General features: G+C 47.2%; 1 protein-coding gene across 8 annotated transcripts in view; it reads left to right on the top strand.

Moving 5' to 3' along the window:
* Positions 1-521: 521 nt before the first annotated feature.
* Positions 522-16,776, top strand: part of SMARCA2 (SWI/SNF related, matrix associated, actin dependent regulator of chromatin, subfamily a, member 2) — a 172,854-nt gene continuing 156,599 nt past the window's right edge. For 2 of the 8 annotated variants that reach the window (XM_049710873.1, XM_049710867.1), the window contains exons 1-2: positions 522-658; positions 14,317-14,577. In XM_049710873.1, coding sequence (XP_049566830.1) covers positions 14,353-14,577 — 225 coding nt within the window. In that variant the 5' untranslated portion in view covers positions 522-658; positions 14,317-14,352. Of the gene's footprint in view, positions 659-1,007; positions 1,024-1,355; positions 1,378-1,431; positions 1,448-2,252; positions 2,404-2,847; positions 3,008-14,316; positions 14,578-16,776 lie in introns of those variants that run through there. The other 6 variants (XM_049710871.1, XM_049710869.1, XM_049710870.1 and 3 more) reach the window with 6 other exon arrangements.

The raw sequence follows: 16,776 nt of genomic DNA, 5'->3' as shown, positions 1-16,776 counted from the left end.
CCCTCCCCTCGTCCCCTCCCTTTCCCTCTGCAGGCTCGCTCTGGCAGGCGGAGGCGCAGTTAAATTCCAGCACCTTCTTCACATAACCCCAAACTACTACGCGCTATTACTACGGCTGCCCTCCCTTTCGCTTTGCCTCCTCCGCTTCCCAGCCTCCCGAGAGGAGCCCAGCAGCGGCCCTGGAAGACCGCCGGGAAGGGATAACGGGCGCCCAACTCCATCAGGTCGCCGGGCTTTCTGCGTCCTTGCGCAGTTTCTCTGTTCCACGCACAAACACGGCCAGAGACTCGGCGCCTTGCAGACACACACGGATCCACGCATACAGTAGAGCTGTCTCGATCCACATTCTTGCACACCGCCCCCTCCTCCCCTCCGAGCTTCGGGAGTCGCTGAGCGGGGCGAGTGACAGGCGCGTCCCGCCAACCCGCGCCCAGGCGGGCAGGGAAGAGCGGCGCACGGGGCCAACTGCGGCGCGCCTTCCGGCGCCGGTGGAGGCGGTGAGGGTGGGACGCGGGGCGGAGCCGGAGTTTAGGAAGAGGAGGGGATGGCTGTCATCAATGAAGTCATATTCATAATCTAGTCCTCTCTCCCTCTGTTTCTGTACTCCGGGTGACTCACAGAGGGAAGAGATTCAGCCAGCACACTCCTCGAGAACAAGGTAAATATAACTTACAACTGCTTTCTCCTCTTTCCCCTCCCTCCGGCCTCCGGGCTGCAGCCGCGGCACAAACCCCTCCGGCACCGCGCCGCCTTCGCCGGGGATTATTCATTATTATCCTAATTATTATTTATTGTGCATGCACGGAGACCAAAACAAACAGGCGGGCCAATCGCTACAACAAAAAAAGCCCGCCTCCTCCCTGCGGGCCTCAGGTGGAATGCTCTAACAGCAGCTCCCGCGAGGCGGTGGGAGAAACCGGAAAGTTTCAGCCGAACCTTGCTGTTCTAATAATAACAGTAATAATGACTACTTCAAGGAGGCAAGGGGAGGAACATCCCAACAAACCACAGCCTTGACCCTAGGTAGGCAGTCAGCGATGCGCTGCTAACTCCAGGTTGCAACACACACACACTCGGCAAGGTTGCAATCCCCCCATTCCCATAAAAGCTAGGGTGGCGGGGGGTTGGCAGGAGGACCGGGAAGGAGGATGGAAACGCGACAGTTCTTCCAGAGCAGTCTTCCCCGGAAGAGTTGGAAGGCGAGCGGGAGAGGAGGGCGAGGAGCCCGGGCTGGCGGCGGGGCGCCAACGAACGCGGCTGCCACCCGCTTCCCTGGGACTTGTTTAAAGGGCTCCGGCTGCGGAGACGCAAGCGGATCGCGGCGGGAGAAGCCGAAGCTGGCGCGCCGAAGCGGCGGCAGCCGACGCCACGGGGCCGGTGCGTGCGGCGTCGGAGGTGTCACCTCCACTTCGCGCGTTCCCTCGGGCGGGGATGGGGGCGCTGACCGGTAGGCAGGCCTTTAGGCAAAGGGCTCCGGGTGGGCAGGGGGCTGCTGCGCCCGGGGCACTGCGGACGTCCCTGCCCCTGGTACCTGGCGGCCGCGCGGGCTCGGGTGTTGAAGTTCGGGGTGTCCGGCCCGGACCGCACTGCTGGGAGGGAGGGAGGAGGTCCCGAAGAAGGAGGTCGGAGGTGCCTGCCGGGCTCAGTTACCCTGCCCTCCCCCTTCCCGGGTTTGTTTTCTTTTGCTTTGCGTCTTCCCCTAGCTCGAGATGCGGAAACCGCGGGCGTGGGTCGCCCGCTATCATCCGGGTGCTAGGGGAGCCACCGTGGCTGCGGGCCGGGGAGGCCATGATCCGGATAATCCTCTCTGCCTGACTGTCACAAACAGGACCCGCGCGCACCCGGGCAGCGGCCGTGGCGTTCGCCGGAGAAGGGGAAGGGCTGCGGGGGGTGGGGGGGAGGAATGGGGAGGCTGGCGAGGGCGGGAGGCGGGGTGACCGGGAGAGAGCCTCCCCCCAACGATGACACGCACCTCTTCCTTCTCACTCCTTGCTTTCGAGTTTGCTTTATTCCCATCCCAACCTGGTTTACTCCTTTCTCTGCTTCCCCCCTCCATCTAGCCGTCTTCCCTTCCCCCGTTTGTTTTGCAAAACACGGCCATGCCATCTGCAAAGGTGTCGCGATGCACTTCCCCAAATAACCAGTCCGGCGCGCCAGCCCCTAGTCGCCCTCCGTTTGCGGGCGCACACCGAGGCCTCGCAGCCTGGGCGCAGTTGCACCGCGCGGGGCGGGGCGCAGCGGTGCGGGCTCCGGGGGACACCCGCTCCCGGGTCCCGGCGCTCGGCCGGTTTCCGGTACACGCGGGGAAATCGCCTCCCGCCAGTGTCTGCGCGCTCGCCCCCGCCTCCGCCGCCTGGATTGCATTATTATTTTTATCCGGGTTGCAGTTTGCAGCGGATCCTGGTGAGCAAGGGGCTGGCCGGACTGCTGGGGGGTGGAGGTGGGGGGGGGGCGGAGGGAAGTTGGACGTGGATCAGGCAGAAAAAAAAAAGTTTGGCTGGGAGGCTAAGTAGGGAGGGAGGGTGGGAGGGGGCAGCGAGCTCCCGCAGCTCGCGTCTCGGCGCCCTCGGGGCCAGCGCGAGTGTGGCTGCGCGGGAGTGTGAGTGCGTGAGTGCGCGCCGGGGCCGGTGCGTCGCGAGCAGCGGCGCGGGCAGCCGGTCCTGCCCGCGCCCTGCCCGGGAGCCGGGGGAGGACAAGGCGAGATTTGGTGGCGGGGGCTGGGGTGGGGTGGGGGGTTGGCGTGTGCGTGTGGCTGACTGTGAGTGTGAGTGTGCGCGCGCGAGCGGCAGAGAATCAGGAAGTCACAGCAGCGAAGCGCACACAGACATGTTTGATCGCCGTGACATGACGCGCGCGAGGGAGGAAGCGGCAGCGGCGGCCGGGGCCGGGCCGCGGACTCTGGCGCCGGCCTAGGGCTCGGGCGGGGAAGACCCGCTCTGGGCTGCCGGCCGCGCTGCCACTGCAGGCTCGGCGAGCCCCGCGCCTCTTTTTGTTCCGTGTCCCCCAGGTAAGGATTACTGCGCCGCCGCCGCCCGCCCTGTGCAGAGCTTTCCAGCTCTTTCCCTGCCGGCCCCCTCCGGTCTCCCGGCTCGCCGCGCCTGTAAAGTCAGGCAGGCGGGGGAAGCCGGCTCCCGACCCTCCGATCGATCGCGTGGAAAACTTTCCAGCGGGAGGCACCGCGAGGGGAAGAAGAAGGCCTTGCTGGCTGCTGTCCCTTGTCAGTTCTTCTCCGGGTCTGGGGAGTGGAGTCGCTGCGCCTTGGGGCCGTTGCACATGCAAACTTCGGGCCTAAACGTGCCTCCAACTCTCGCAGTATTTACTCCAACAATAAAATAAATATTCAGAGTCGTCCACTTGGTCCTGCCAGGCGCTTAGATTTTTTAAGAGCAGGAGACAGGCTGGGGAGTCGAGGGAAGTGGGGCTGTTGTGCCGAATCCATTTCTTCTTTAATGTCTGCAGCGGGTGTTATGTAACTTTAGTAGCACATGGGTGCAAAGCCCATACTGGGCTTCCCCCCTCCTTTGTTTATATAACTTTTGGGAGAGTTTTGCAAGGTTGTCCCTTTTCTTTCTTTCTTTCTTTTCTCCTCCTTAACCTGACGGAGGTTGGTGCTTTTGAAAAAGCAAAGCGACCCGGGTCGGTATTTTATGGAGAGGTGTCATCCTTATCTCCTGGTTATTAGGTAGGCTGTGTTCCTAACTATGTGTGATGTTAGAGCATAAGGAAGACATTAAGGATACACGTTTGTCTACCGCACTGAGTGGTTATTTTTAACGTCTATGAGTTACCAATAGCAGAGTTCAAATTTAAACTTCCATTTCAAAGGACTTTTTAATTTACACCTGGCTGTTGGAAGAGAATGCTTGTAGGAACAGAAAGATTGTTGCTTGAGTACTGAGTGGAAGAAAATTCCTGTCTGACCATGTACGTAAGACTCAGAAACCTCTGAGATCTGTACTGAAATAAAAGCCATGCCCAGTGTTACATGTGCGTGTAGACTTATATATGCACATTCAAATGTTTCAGTGATATTTTCCACCATTTTTTGGGGGGACCACTACCCCAGTCTTGTTTGCCTACACTAGACTTGCTAGGCTTCTAGCCTACTTCTAGCTCACTGGTGAAGTGTTAAGAGGTGTGGCAGGTTTGAATCCAAGTTGGTGCATTGTTATGCAAATAGAACACACTTTCTCTTTTAAGAATCTAATTGCCCTTTTATTCTCCTGGACTTTTTTTTTTTTTGAAGCTCCCTGACAACTTGGAATGTTTGCTGCTGGAAAGAGGGGATTTGGAGATGCCTATTAGGTACAAAAGATATTTATGACCGGAAATAAAAAACCAAACCTGTAGACAGCCTCCCCTCTACCTTGTTGGGGGCATTAAAGAGAGAAGCCATATTGTTGAAGAACACTGTAAAATAAATCAGGAGTTTGGGGTATCAGAACCCTTGAAGAATTGGCAGAGGTGAGGGGGTGCTTCCTTACATGCAGCTTTTCTCTCCTCAGTGACATCAGTTACATCCCAGCTCGGGGACTGGCTGCACTGTGGGGTTTCACAGAAAATATTCACCGCCAGAGTGTGTTCAAAGCAGCCTTAGATCTTTTCTTTTGTTCGTTTTTTTAAAGTGGTTTTTGAGCATTTCTCGTTAAGTTTCTTAAAAAGTGCTTTGACCAACACCTGAGGCTTGGAATTGACCAAAAAAAAAAAGTGCCTCTGCACTTGTCATATTGTTAATCTTTGGATTCTGTTTAAAATATTTCTGACACTATAACCAGAAAGTACCACTTTGGCGAAGAAATAATTATTGAAACCTTTTTTCTTTGACTAAGTTTAAGATAAGTTATTTTACAGGCGAGCATGAAAGCACATACCATGCTCTTCTAGGAGATCATCGGGATACCCCTTATATTCCGGTAATATTTTGACATTTCAATTTGAGGGCTTTTTATGTATTGGAACAAGACCATAAAAGAGAAGACTTTCATATATTATAAAAGAGGTACCATCCTCTAGTGTTTTCATGTTGGCTTTTTTTCCCCTTTAGCAGTCTTCCTTTGTAAACAAGGCCTTTGTCAAACTCTCCTAGGTCAGCAGCTTTTCGATACTCCAGAGAAATAATAAATCACTATTTATGACATCTTGACATGGTGCCATGAGAACAACTGAACTGTCACAAATATAATGCTAAGGAGTGTTTCCCAGCACTAGTATATTGAGGCTGGGTTGATCAGACCTGATTTAGCCACCAGAAGTTTTGATTCACACTGTTTCTGGTCAAGATGATTTTAAGGGAAGTCATGGACAATTTGTTGCTGACCATGAGTGGCCTTAGAAAACTCTTCGTAAATGAGCCACATTTTTCTCCTGCAGTATTTCTGGTGAACAGATGAGAACATTTCCCTGATGTGAAAAGCCATTTTGGGGAGCTGCTTCTGATTTTTTTTTTTTGGTCACTTTTTTTCTATAAAAGAATGATCATCTCAATTGCTCCTTTTTCTTACATGTGTCCTGTAGTTTGTTTTTGAACCATAGAGGATGCTGAATTTTCTGTCGTCTTTGGAAGTATTTGTTTATGGAACTTTAATCTTTAGCCAGTTAATAAAGTCATGGATCATTCTATAAGTAGTTGGGAATAGAAAATACAGGTGGTGGTAGGTTATTTGGTAGAGTATTTAGGAAGCCCTGGGGTGTTTATTTTTTCTGCATAGAAAGTCATGACTATATTTTCCAGGGAATATAGGACTCTAAAACTTAGTTCTGCCAGAGTCATTATGAAACATAGCATATTTATTTGCCTAAGATATTTATCACCAAGTTAAATGGGATCCTGCAACCTGGGTTTGGAAAACTTTACAACTTTATTACTGTTTATTATTACTTTTTTCCCTCATATTAATATAGCACTTTTTTTGAAAGTGTTTTAGTTATATTAGAGATTTTAAAGATACAGTCAAAGATACTTGAATAATTATACTTTAGCAAAACATATAACACAGCTGATGAAATTCAGGAGCTAAATAGTTGAATCTTTTGAATGTTGGATATAAACATTATTTAATTTTAATTATGAGAGAATAAGTAAGTAATTCACTCATTTAGAATGATGCTTTAGATATGAAATACAGGATTTTTGACTGAAATATTTACATAAGTGGTGCCTTTCTGGACTTCATGATACATTATTATGTAACTGAAGCCGACTATGAATTGTAATGTTTTATTAGATATAAGACTTTCAGAACATTCAGTTACCATCGGGGAATATGGCTGTATAATTTTATACTTTTGAAAAGATGACAGTATTCTATGTAATTTTAGGTCGTGTATAAGCATCAGTCTTCGTTTTTGGTTTTTTTTTGAATTTTATTTTATTTATATTTTTATACAGCAGGTTCTTATTAGTCATCCATTTTATACACATCAGTGTATACATGTCAATCCCAATCTCTCAATTCATCACACCACCACTACCCCCCGCCGCTTTCCCCCCTTGGTGTCCATACATTTGTTCTCTACATCTGTGTCTCAATTTCTGCCCTGCAAACCGGTTCATCTGTACCATTTTTCTAGGTTCCGCATATATTAAGCCTCAGTCTTCTGCCAATATATCATCTACCTCCCTGCAAGCACTAATATTTTAGAAACTTTTTAGAAACTGACCTAATTGAAATATTGACCCTTTTGAAAGGGCTGACCCTTTTGTAAATTGATGAATGGAATTCATAGAAGTTGAAATAAATTTGAAGTTTAAAACCCATTAAATATAACTCCCCCCTCTCTCTCTCTTTTTTTGTTTGTTTGTTTGTTCAAACTGAATTCAGAATTGTGGAATTAAAGTTACTTAAAAACAGCAAAAAAATCTTTGACCAAAAAGCATTGGGATATGTTATCTCACAGGTTAACGGAAGTCCAAGGGAAGTTCTCTATCAGTTTGTGTTAGGATTGTGTTTTCTTGTTTAGAATGACTGTATTTCTTTACCTGCTTGAGGTTGTATTGTCCAGTTTTTACCATCCTACTGGGAATTAAGTCATTGAACTTGGAAATTGAATGTCCGTGAGGAAAGCTGGGCATGTAATAGCTTTGCAAATATTTGCAGCTCTTTTGCCGTTTGCTGTTGTGCTGGATTCTTACATGCACTAAAATGCTATTAAGCAAAGTCTATAAATCCGTAAAAAATGAATGATCTGCAATCGAGAATTTATGTCTTACAAAGAACGTGCCTGAACACGTATGAATAGCAAATTGTACACCGCACAGACCACTTGATACAGGGAGAGATCAGGATGGGCTCTCTTGAGTGCATGGGGTAGATGGAGTCTTCGAGATGGAGGACGATTGTGGCCAGAGGAGGGCAGGGGTGGGGTGGTGGGTGCTGATCATATGAGATCAGGAGAAAGTCCTGAGATCACAGGGCCCGAGCCTAAAGAAACTGTGAGAAGACCAATGGACCAATTTTGACCTGGTTGCCCAGGGCAAGAGGTTCCAGTTGGGAAGAATTTTCAAAAGATACAAGTTGGAGAAGGTAGAAAGACTTGATTTCCAGGCTAAAGCATGAATGTTTTATCCAGAGTGTGTTGGAGGTTTCTCTCAGAAGTTTGGAGCAAGGGAATTCATGAACAAAAAGTATGTTAGATTAATATAGCAGACGGTGAATTCAAGTCCAGGGTGGGAATTGAAGGCTTCAGAAGGATCCTCGCCATAACGTACCTTTTTATACGATAGCTCACAAGGTGTTTTCACATGTAATACTTTATTTGCTTCATATCAAAATTGAGGTAGCGGGCTTCCCTGGTGGCGCAGTGGTTGAGAGTCCACCTGCCGATGCAGGGGACAAGGGTTCGTGCCCCGGTCCGGGAGGATCCCACATGCCGCGGAGCGGCTGGGCCCGTGAGCCATGGCCGCTGAGCCTGCGCGTCCGGAGCCTGTGCTCCACAATGGGAGAGGCCACAACAGTGAGAGGCCCGTGTACCGCAAAAAAAAAAAAAAAAAAAATTGAGGTAGCTGACTACTATTATGCCTGTTTTGTAAAAGAGAACTTGAAATTCAGAGGTCAAATAAACTACGTGGTGATTTATTTTTTAATGGCAGATTAACACTGTAAATGGCCATTATTCATTTTAATTGCAGTGAACTTGAAGGGTTCATGCTTGAATTTTTGTTGCTGCTGTGAAAGTCGGGGAAAGTGGGGCATCTCACTGGTCTGCTGGGGTTCATTCAGCATATAATGGTCAAGTTTTACTGCGAAGTCAACGTGTGCCATCTCAGCCAGAAAAAGTTCTTACAGTATGTATTTCAGACTCTTACATGTTTCGTGTATAAATAAAATTATCTTAGCAGACAGAGATGAAAGTTGCCATCATTGATTCTTATCAGCATCCCAAATGAGGTTGCCTTGCAAAGGGGCCTAACAGAACCTAGGAAGGATGGGTGTGTGTGTAAATACACACGAATTACATTTCAGGGTGTCACGCTCTGCTACTAGTTTTTGTTGGTTGGTCCGTTTTGGTTTTGACCAGTTACCTAGCAGTTTGAGTTCAGCTGAATTTAAGAAGCGATCGTTGTCCGTGATTACCTTTGTAATGACCAGTGGACATGGATTTTGGGTTAGAGGGTTGCTCTGCCGGAGTGCTTTTTTGTTGAGGAGCTTCTAGTACTTTGGGTTTTCTTGTAAACACCCTGCTTAAAAGAATTTTTCCTTTGTGGAAACATTGGCTGTCCTTACCAGAGAGGTCATGGAATTGCATCACAGGTAGGCTCTTCTGAGAAGGCAGCTCATGGTATGTCTAGGGTGATAATGTCAAGAGCCAGGTTCCTGTTAAGGCAGTGCCTGGGGCTCACGGGGCTGTAATTGGCCCCTGAAGTTTGTTTTCTCTCTTGTCCTGCACTGATCTGCTTTGGAGCCCCTGCCAGGTCTGACTCTGGGCAGGGACGGTCCCAAGGCTTTTCATTCCAAGTGAGGGCAGCCGCTTGCATCCTAATTCCTTTCCTTGACTCAACGATGGGGAGTTCGCAGAAGCCCAGCAAACACAGCACACTTTTCATCCAACCACTTTTTAAAACAACCTCGACTTTGAATGGTAAACCGCCAGGAATGACAACGAGAAAGATGTTTTCCATGCTTTTCTCGAGTTTCAGGCCAGCCACGTAGAATGTTCACTCTAAGCACAGTGTGGTTTTTATCTGTGGCACAAATCATTTCGTGCACTGTGTAAAGTTGCGCGTCTCAGACCAAGAAGCACGAGGGCTTTGGGTATATTTCACCACCTATCCAGACAACCTTGGCCTCTAAAAAAGAAACTTCTGGTAGATTTATTTCTTTTATCTTCCTTGCTGTTCTTACCTACTCTCTACTCCCCCATCAAGAACAGCAGCACTTGTGTTCCAGTTCTAGAGATGTTGCTACTTCTTGTGGGGGAATTCTCAATTCATTTACAGAGAAAGCTACAGAGAAAACCTTCAGGGTCAGGGGAGACAGTCTGAATCAGCAAACAGACATAAAAAGAACTCTTATCTTAACTATCTCCTGAGCCTTAATCGTTCTCCATAACAGCCAGAAAACTTGAAAACAACAGTTATTCTTAGGGATGTGAACCGGGCCTAACTTTTATTTCTCATATTCCACCTTCGACCTGTACCCCAAAGTCTTTCTGTAAATGCAGAAGAGATAAAGGTCTGCTGGAGATTCAAGATCACCCCACGCTTCCTTATTACGTTTCGTGAAGTTATTTAAGAGGTGTTGTCTAGTGCAGGTTGTGCTTCCCCCCAAACTCTTTCTGTGACTAGAAAACACAAGTTGCTAGGAAACATTTATTTATTATCTATTTTTACTGCAAGGCCTAGCAGAAATGGCACCTTCTCCACGAAGCCTCCCTTAATTCCCTTTTCTTGCCTCCGCCCTCCAAGCTGTAAGTCCCCTCTCCTGCCCGTGACTAGAGTGGACACTCTAGCTATACCCCTTCTGGTCTTGCAGGAACTTGCATGTTCTTTTTTTTTTTTTTTTTTTCTCACTGCTGTTTATGGATAAGTCCTGTTTCCCTGTCAGAGTTGCAGAGCCCTGGGTAAGCCCTCTGGTCATTTCTGTACATCCTCCATGCCTTGTGCCCAGGGGAGAGCCAGGACAGTTGGGAATAGATGACTAAAACAGGTCCTCTGGATCTTTGATTAAACATCACCGACCTCTTAGGTTCATAACATTGTCTCTGCCTCATATTCTCTCGAGGGCTTTTCTTCACTTCTCTGTCCCTTCGCACATTAACATAGGATCACAGCCGAATCCCAGTCCTCGCGACATCTCCCATCGTTTCCATCTTTGCTTCTGCATCCTCCGCGTCGCACCCCTGTGCATTGTTGCTCAGCCTGAGTGACAGCTCTCCACACTGGTGGATGGCCTGGCTTGCCTGATGGTGCCGTGACTCGGTATTGGGCCAGGAGTGAAGAGATAAAAAACTCTACTCACAGATGTGACTCTGGGCAAGCTCTGTGGTCCCTTCCTGCCCTCCTCCTTTAAATGGGGACGTGACCAAATGTGTCCTCAAGTCAAGTCCCTGAAATGATTGTGAAGCACATGGGGTTGTGTTGAAGTATTACTGCGAGTGTGGGGAGCTTTCAGCTGATTGGAGCGAGACAGGACGGTAGACGTTCTGTCCTGGTTGTCATGGTTGGGCTGGTGACCCTTAAAATTCCATGAAGTTGAACTCCTTTTAATATGCAGATGGGTGTGCTGGGGCTTTCTGTAAAGGGGAGAGGAAGGGAATTGGGGCTGAGGGAGGTTGTCTACAGTGGTTGGAGTTGTGGGAAGCTCCAGCGACTTTTATTTTTAAAAAGCGCACACTCCCCGGTTGTAAAGGCAGGGTCAGGACGAAAAAAGACAGGGTGTACTGCTGAAAAATTCTTGGCTAAGAACGCAGCGGCCTGGCCCTCAGGGAGTGCTGGTGTGAGGTGGAGGGAAGTGTTGAGGGGAGGAGAGGGGCCTGGCAGTGCCGGGGTACGGGGAGGTCTGTGTGCCTAACCTCCTTACACACAGACACGTTTTCTTCCTTATATTGGCCATGTAATTATGGAACAGGCCGTTCTTTTTGGTGACAATGTAAAACTTCCCCGCCCCGCCCCCCAACACAAAATAAAAATAGATTTTGAGTGTTATCTTGCGGAGAGACCTGGCACTCCTGCCCTCTCAAGGTTACTGGAGCCATCGCCTCTCCCCCATCTGCCCTGTGCCTGTCCCCACTGTCCCCACCCCATCTGCATCACTTAATTGGTGCCTGGAAGAAAAAAGAAAGGGGTTTGGATTCCTAGGGAGACCGGGAGGGTGGGTGAGGGGAAGCTGAGTTGGCCAATACTGGACTTTCACCCTTAACCACAGGGACTTAGTAATGACCCGCGCCTCTGCCTGAGACTCGCACCTCTTTGTAATTTCCACCCCCGAATTGCTTTACGCTGTGGGAAAGTTTAATCGTGTCTTGGAGCTGCATCGTGAAGTTGCCACCAGAAATGAAGAGGAAGGAATAGGAGGCCAGGACTGTGGCCTCGTCTCTGAGAGGTGCTCCTCTGTGGTACGCTTGGGTGATGGTGCCGTGGCGTGAATCCTGGGACAGCCCGGGTCCTGCCCTGGAGGTTCACTGATGAGCGCGCCCACACATACGGTTAGAGGAATCAGGAGATGCTGCAAGCCCTGGATAGGCAGATTCAGGGAGCCTTGAGATGCTTCGATTCCAAGCCCAGAGGAAGCTGAGAAACCCCAGGAAAAAAAAACACGCTTTGCCCGGGAACCCCAGGGTTGGCGACAGCCCTGAGGTGGGCAGAACCCAAGGTCTCTGGGCTCCCAGTCAGAAGCCAGAGGGTCACATTCAAGTTGTGCGGTAGTCCAGGTCCCTTAGCTGTGCGGGATGGGGCAGGTTTGCTCCCTTGTTAAACTGTGCTGTTTCTCTGAGCTGGCTTCTTGTTTATTCATCTATGCTGTTTCACGGACACATTCATTAAGTGCATGCTCCTAAAGGTTCTCTTCTTACGAAAAAGTTTCCTATATAACACGTTCCTATATTAACATTCTTCTTTATGTCCGTATTCTTCCATTTCCTGTCTCATATGTTTCCCCCCTAAGAAGTTTTTAGTAGTTTCCTATAACAAAAAATGATGAGCGTTTCTGTGGGACTGCATACAATTAATTACAACATTCTACGAGACTCCCAGATGAAAGTCATTATATGCACAGAAAGTAGTTGGTATTTTGGGATAATAGATATTAAAATGTAAAACATGAAAAGTAGGACTGCCAGGCTGACTGAGCACTTGTATCTTCATTGTTCAAACTTGTGGTATCTTGCCATCATAGCCATTGAAGCCAATTTCAAGGTAAATCATAACAGGAAGTAAGCAATTTCCTTTTATTCACTAAAAAATAAAGGGGTTTATTAGTTTGCTGATATACATGAAAGAACATTTTAACTTGTAGTACCCCTGAATTGACGTCAGCGTCCTAAATTTAAAATGCTGACTGAACATGGGTGGGTGTGTGTATATGTGAGGGGGTGGAATCCAAAAAAAAAAAAAAAAAAGGTTACTTCTGCCTGCTTTGTTAATCATAAAGAATAAATAATAACATTTGGCTCTCTAGTGAATTCAGGCTATAATTTACTGTCCAAGCTTCCCTGTTGTTTTAGAAATCACTTGAACTGTGTTCTCTTAGTCCCATCTTGTATCAGCAAAACAGTTTGAGTGATCCCTTGCTTATAATCATTCCAAAGCAGCCTTTCATCCCTTCCTGTTCTAGCCCTAATTCATTTATCAGATTGGCCAAATTCTTGCCTCCACTTTTCAGATTTCTTTGTTTGAACATACCTCAAACCCTGATTGCTCTCTTAATTTTTTTATTTTTTAATAATTGACTCTATTAATAGTTTGCCCTTGCAACTTTGTCTACACTTCATTCAGATCTTTTCTGAGCACTTACTCCATGCTGGTTGGAGGCGCTGGGGATACAGGAGCGAAGAAGGGCCAGACCTCACCCTCACGGCCCTCACATTCTAGAGATTCCTCGAGAGGTGACGGTAGTTAGCTAAGAATGGAAGTAACGTGGGTTTTTTGTTTTTTTCATTTAATTTTCCCTCTAACCTCTCATTTCACTATGGAAAGAGCCCTGCTGTGGGTGACCCGGCCCCTATGGTCTAATTTCTTCCCTGCCACTAATCAGTGGGTAAGCAAGTCCACTTAGGATTCTGTGAGTTCGGCATCAGAAGAGGTTTTGTGTGTACAGGTGTGTGCCCCCAGATGACATAATATATCACCATGACTACCCTGGGATCATTCATCTCCATCAAAATTCAGAAAACAGCTTATTTACTCATTTTGGCTGATATCCAAGATCCAGTCGTACCCACCCCATGAGGCAGTTCCCCGGTGGGGATGCCAAGAAGTCTTGGCACATGGGTGATGGAATACCGCTTTGCTGGAGAACCGGAACTTTCATACCACGTCTCTGGTGGGCCCCGATCCAGGAGTCATGGTTGATGTCTCGTGTGAGTCTTGGACCCCAGAGAGGCCCGGGATGAATCCCTGCCCTCCACTGTCCACATGGTCTTTAATTAATTACCTGGTGGTAGGACCACATCTTAACCTGCCCTTCTGTTCGTTTCTGCTGGAGTGGAGGTGGCAGGGCCCGGGGAGTAAGGCTCAGTAAGAGAGGCTGCTTGTTGTGCCAGGCACAGAGCTATGGCTTTACGCGTACCATCACATTTTAGTCTCAGTGCGTCATTGCCTATGCGGCTGTGTGAACCCGTATTTGTCTGACTGCCATTAACCTCTTCTTTTCCCGTGATTGGCAATTCCCTTTCATCCTCAGTTTATGAAATTGTACTTGCTCCCCCTTTTAACTCTCTAGAATTCTGTGAAGTTTGAATGCTTATTGACTTATGCAAGTGGGTCTTGGTTGGGTATTTCTTGAGGAGGTGTATATTTTAATGGCTTTGGGGGGTTAATGCCTTGTAAGGTGCCCAAGTAATGAAGAGCATCTGTTGGCTTCAGTAATAAATTTTAAGCTTGTTTAGAATTCTCCTTATGTCTTACATTTGAGTTTCTCCAGTGAGCCTTTTTTTGGATCTTAGATGATTTATATCTTTCCGGGGAATCATTTTAAATAAGAGGTCTTCATAAAGACTAGGGCAGATGGATATATATCACACTCTCTCAAACATCCGGGCTAGACAGGGCAGTTCTGTTTGATGTTTGTTACGGAAATGGCACCATCTAATACTAACAACTGTTTTATTCTGATCGTAACATCATGTTTAAAACATTCCTTTCTCTTCTTTCCAACTCAGTATCACTGTACTGACTGGCAGAGTCAGGAGAAGTAGATGTCCACGCCCACAGACCCTGGTGCGATGCCCCACCCAGGGCCTTCGCCAGGGCCGGGACCCTCTCCTGGACCAATTCTTGGGCCCAGTCCAGGACCTGGACCATCCCCAGGTTCCGTCCACAGTATGATGGGGCCAAGTCCTGGGCCTCCAAGTGTCTCACACCCTATGCCGTCGATGGGGTCTGCTGACTTCCCGCAGGAAGGCATGCATCAAATGCATAAGGTAAGAGTTCATTCTCCCATCCATCCATCCATCTTCTGAGTCATGGATGGCTAATAATCACTGATAACCCCCCTCTCTTTTTTCTACTATTGTTTACAAGAGAATCAAGCTAGGTCTTTCTCTTATCTTGTACATTATTGAAAACATACATTCTAAGGCTCTTTTATTGTTACAGATGTTGCACCAGTCAGGGAGATCTGATCTTGGCTTTTTAAAAAGTGTTAGCTACAACATGCAGCTCTCTCTCCCTCTCTCTCTTTTTTTATTTTTATTTTTGGGTCACGCCACGTGGCATGCGGAACTTCCCTGACCAGGGATCAAACCCATGCCCTCTGCATTATTGGAAGCATGGTGTCTTAACCACTGGACCGCCAGGGAAGTTCTACAATATGCAGTCTGACAGATCCTATGAATTGTGGGTTGCAGGTATTTTGGCTTGGCAAATAAGTATATTAGTGAATAAGTCTTTTTTTTTCCAACTATGTATGTGAAGTACCGTGTATCATCTATGAATGAACGTATTGAAAATTATTCTTCCCTAAAAAGATCCCGTAGGTCCCAAAGAATAAAAGGAAAATGGGTCCTTTCCTAAAGGATTTTTTCAAAAAATGTTCAATTGAAATAAAGTAGTTTTTAAGGAATTGCTAAAAATGCACTTTGCTCTCTGTCTGTGAAGTGGCTTTATTCTGGTTTTGGAAGAGGGCTCTGATTTTGCAGAACCCAGGGCCAGTTGTTTGTTTCTGGACGAAGGTTATAATAATCTTCCATTTATGAGATTCGGGTTGTTGCTGTTGGGATGAGCATAACGGTATGACGTGGGCATTATGCCTTTGCAGGAGATGCAAAGAAGAGAGAATGGCCTTTTGAGAAAGCAAACATGATCCTCTGTGACAGTTTGCTCTGAGAGGTAGCGGTAGCCATAGAAAATCTATGGGACCGTTGTGTATTACCTGAAGGTTAGGCCTGAAGAGATGTGTAGAGGTTTTACATCTTTTCCGGGTGACATCACAGGTGGACAGGGTGGTGGAGATGCCTCTTGATGTTAAGCAGGCAAGCTGTGGGAGATACTGGTTTGAAACAGAAAGGTTACCGCAGAAAAGAGCAATTCTTCCCTTTAATTGTGTAGGACTGGAGGTCAGTTTGGGTTTTTTTGTTCTTGTTTTTTTTAATTTGGGGCTGCATTGGGTCTTCGTTGCTGCACACGGGCTTTCTCTAGTTGCGGTGAGCGGGGGCTACTCTTCGTTGCGATGCGCGGGCTTCTCGTTGCGGCGGCTTCTCTTGTTGTGGAGCACAGGCTCTAGGTGCACAGGCTTCAGTAGCTGTGGCACACGGGCTCAGTAGCTGTGGCTCGCGGGCTCTAGGCACAGGCTCAGTAGTTGTAGCACACGGGCTTAGTTGCTCCGCGGCATGTGGGATCTTCCCAGACCAGGGCTCGAACTGTGTCCTCTGCATTGGCAGGCAGATTCTTAACCACTGCACCACCAGGGAAGTCCCTGGAGGTCAGTTTTAAGGTAAGGCATTGCAGCCCAGAAGGGAAGATTCATGTTTTGCAAATTTTGTTATTTGATGATTTTCAAATCAGAAAATTAATATATGCTTATTTTGAAAAGTAACACCATATTGACATAAATAAAAGAAGTGGTTCACCCCCGGTAACAGCTTATTATATATGCTTTTTACACCTTACTTTTCTCCATCTTCAGTAAAAATACCATCTAAGCACAGGTATGCATATTCAGGTATGATTTAAAAAATTTTCCCTTTTACCATAATAGCATCGTATCATCACTGTTAATTACTCTGAAACAACATCTTTTTCATTTAACAACATATCATGGATAGCCCTATAATATCCCCAAGTTCTCTCCCTGCTTTTTTGATTTCTTTTAAACACATTTTTAGCTTGTCAGGTATGTAGAGAAATAAAGTTGCTCGTTTTCCATATCACATTCTTTAGGAGACATATTGAACAGATAGACATATCGAAGTCATTAAATCATCTTGTGTTCATATTAATTTGGGAAGTATATTATAGACCGGATCTGTCACTTGTTAACCTTAGTCCAAGCGGGTTAAATAATTTCAGAAGGGTTTAAGGATGTTTCACCTCCAAAATGAAAGATTTGAAGGAAAATATTTAGCTCACCTCTATTACTGTTTAAGCATTTAAAAGTTAAACGTATGCATGAGTGTATTGGG

Source organism: Orcinus orca, chromosome 6 (genome assembly GCF_937001465.1).
Source record: "Orcinus orca chromosome 6, mOrcOrc1.1, whole genome shotgun sequence".
In the NCBI taxonomy this organism is placed as follows: domain Eukaryota; kingdom Metazoa; phylum Chordata; class Mammalia; order Artiodactyla; family Delphinidae; genus Orcinus; species Orcinus orca.
The sequence above is the reverse complement of the archived record's forward strand: the minus strand, read 5'-3'. Positions and strand labels throughout refer to the sequence as shown.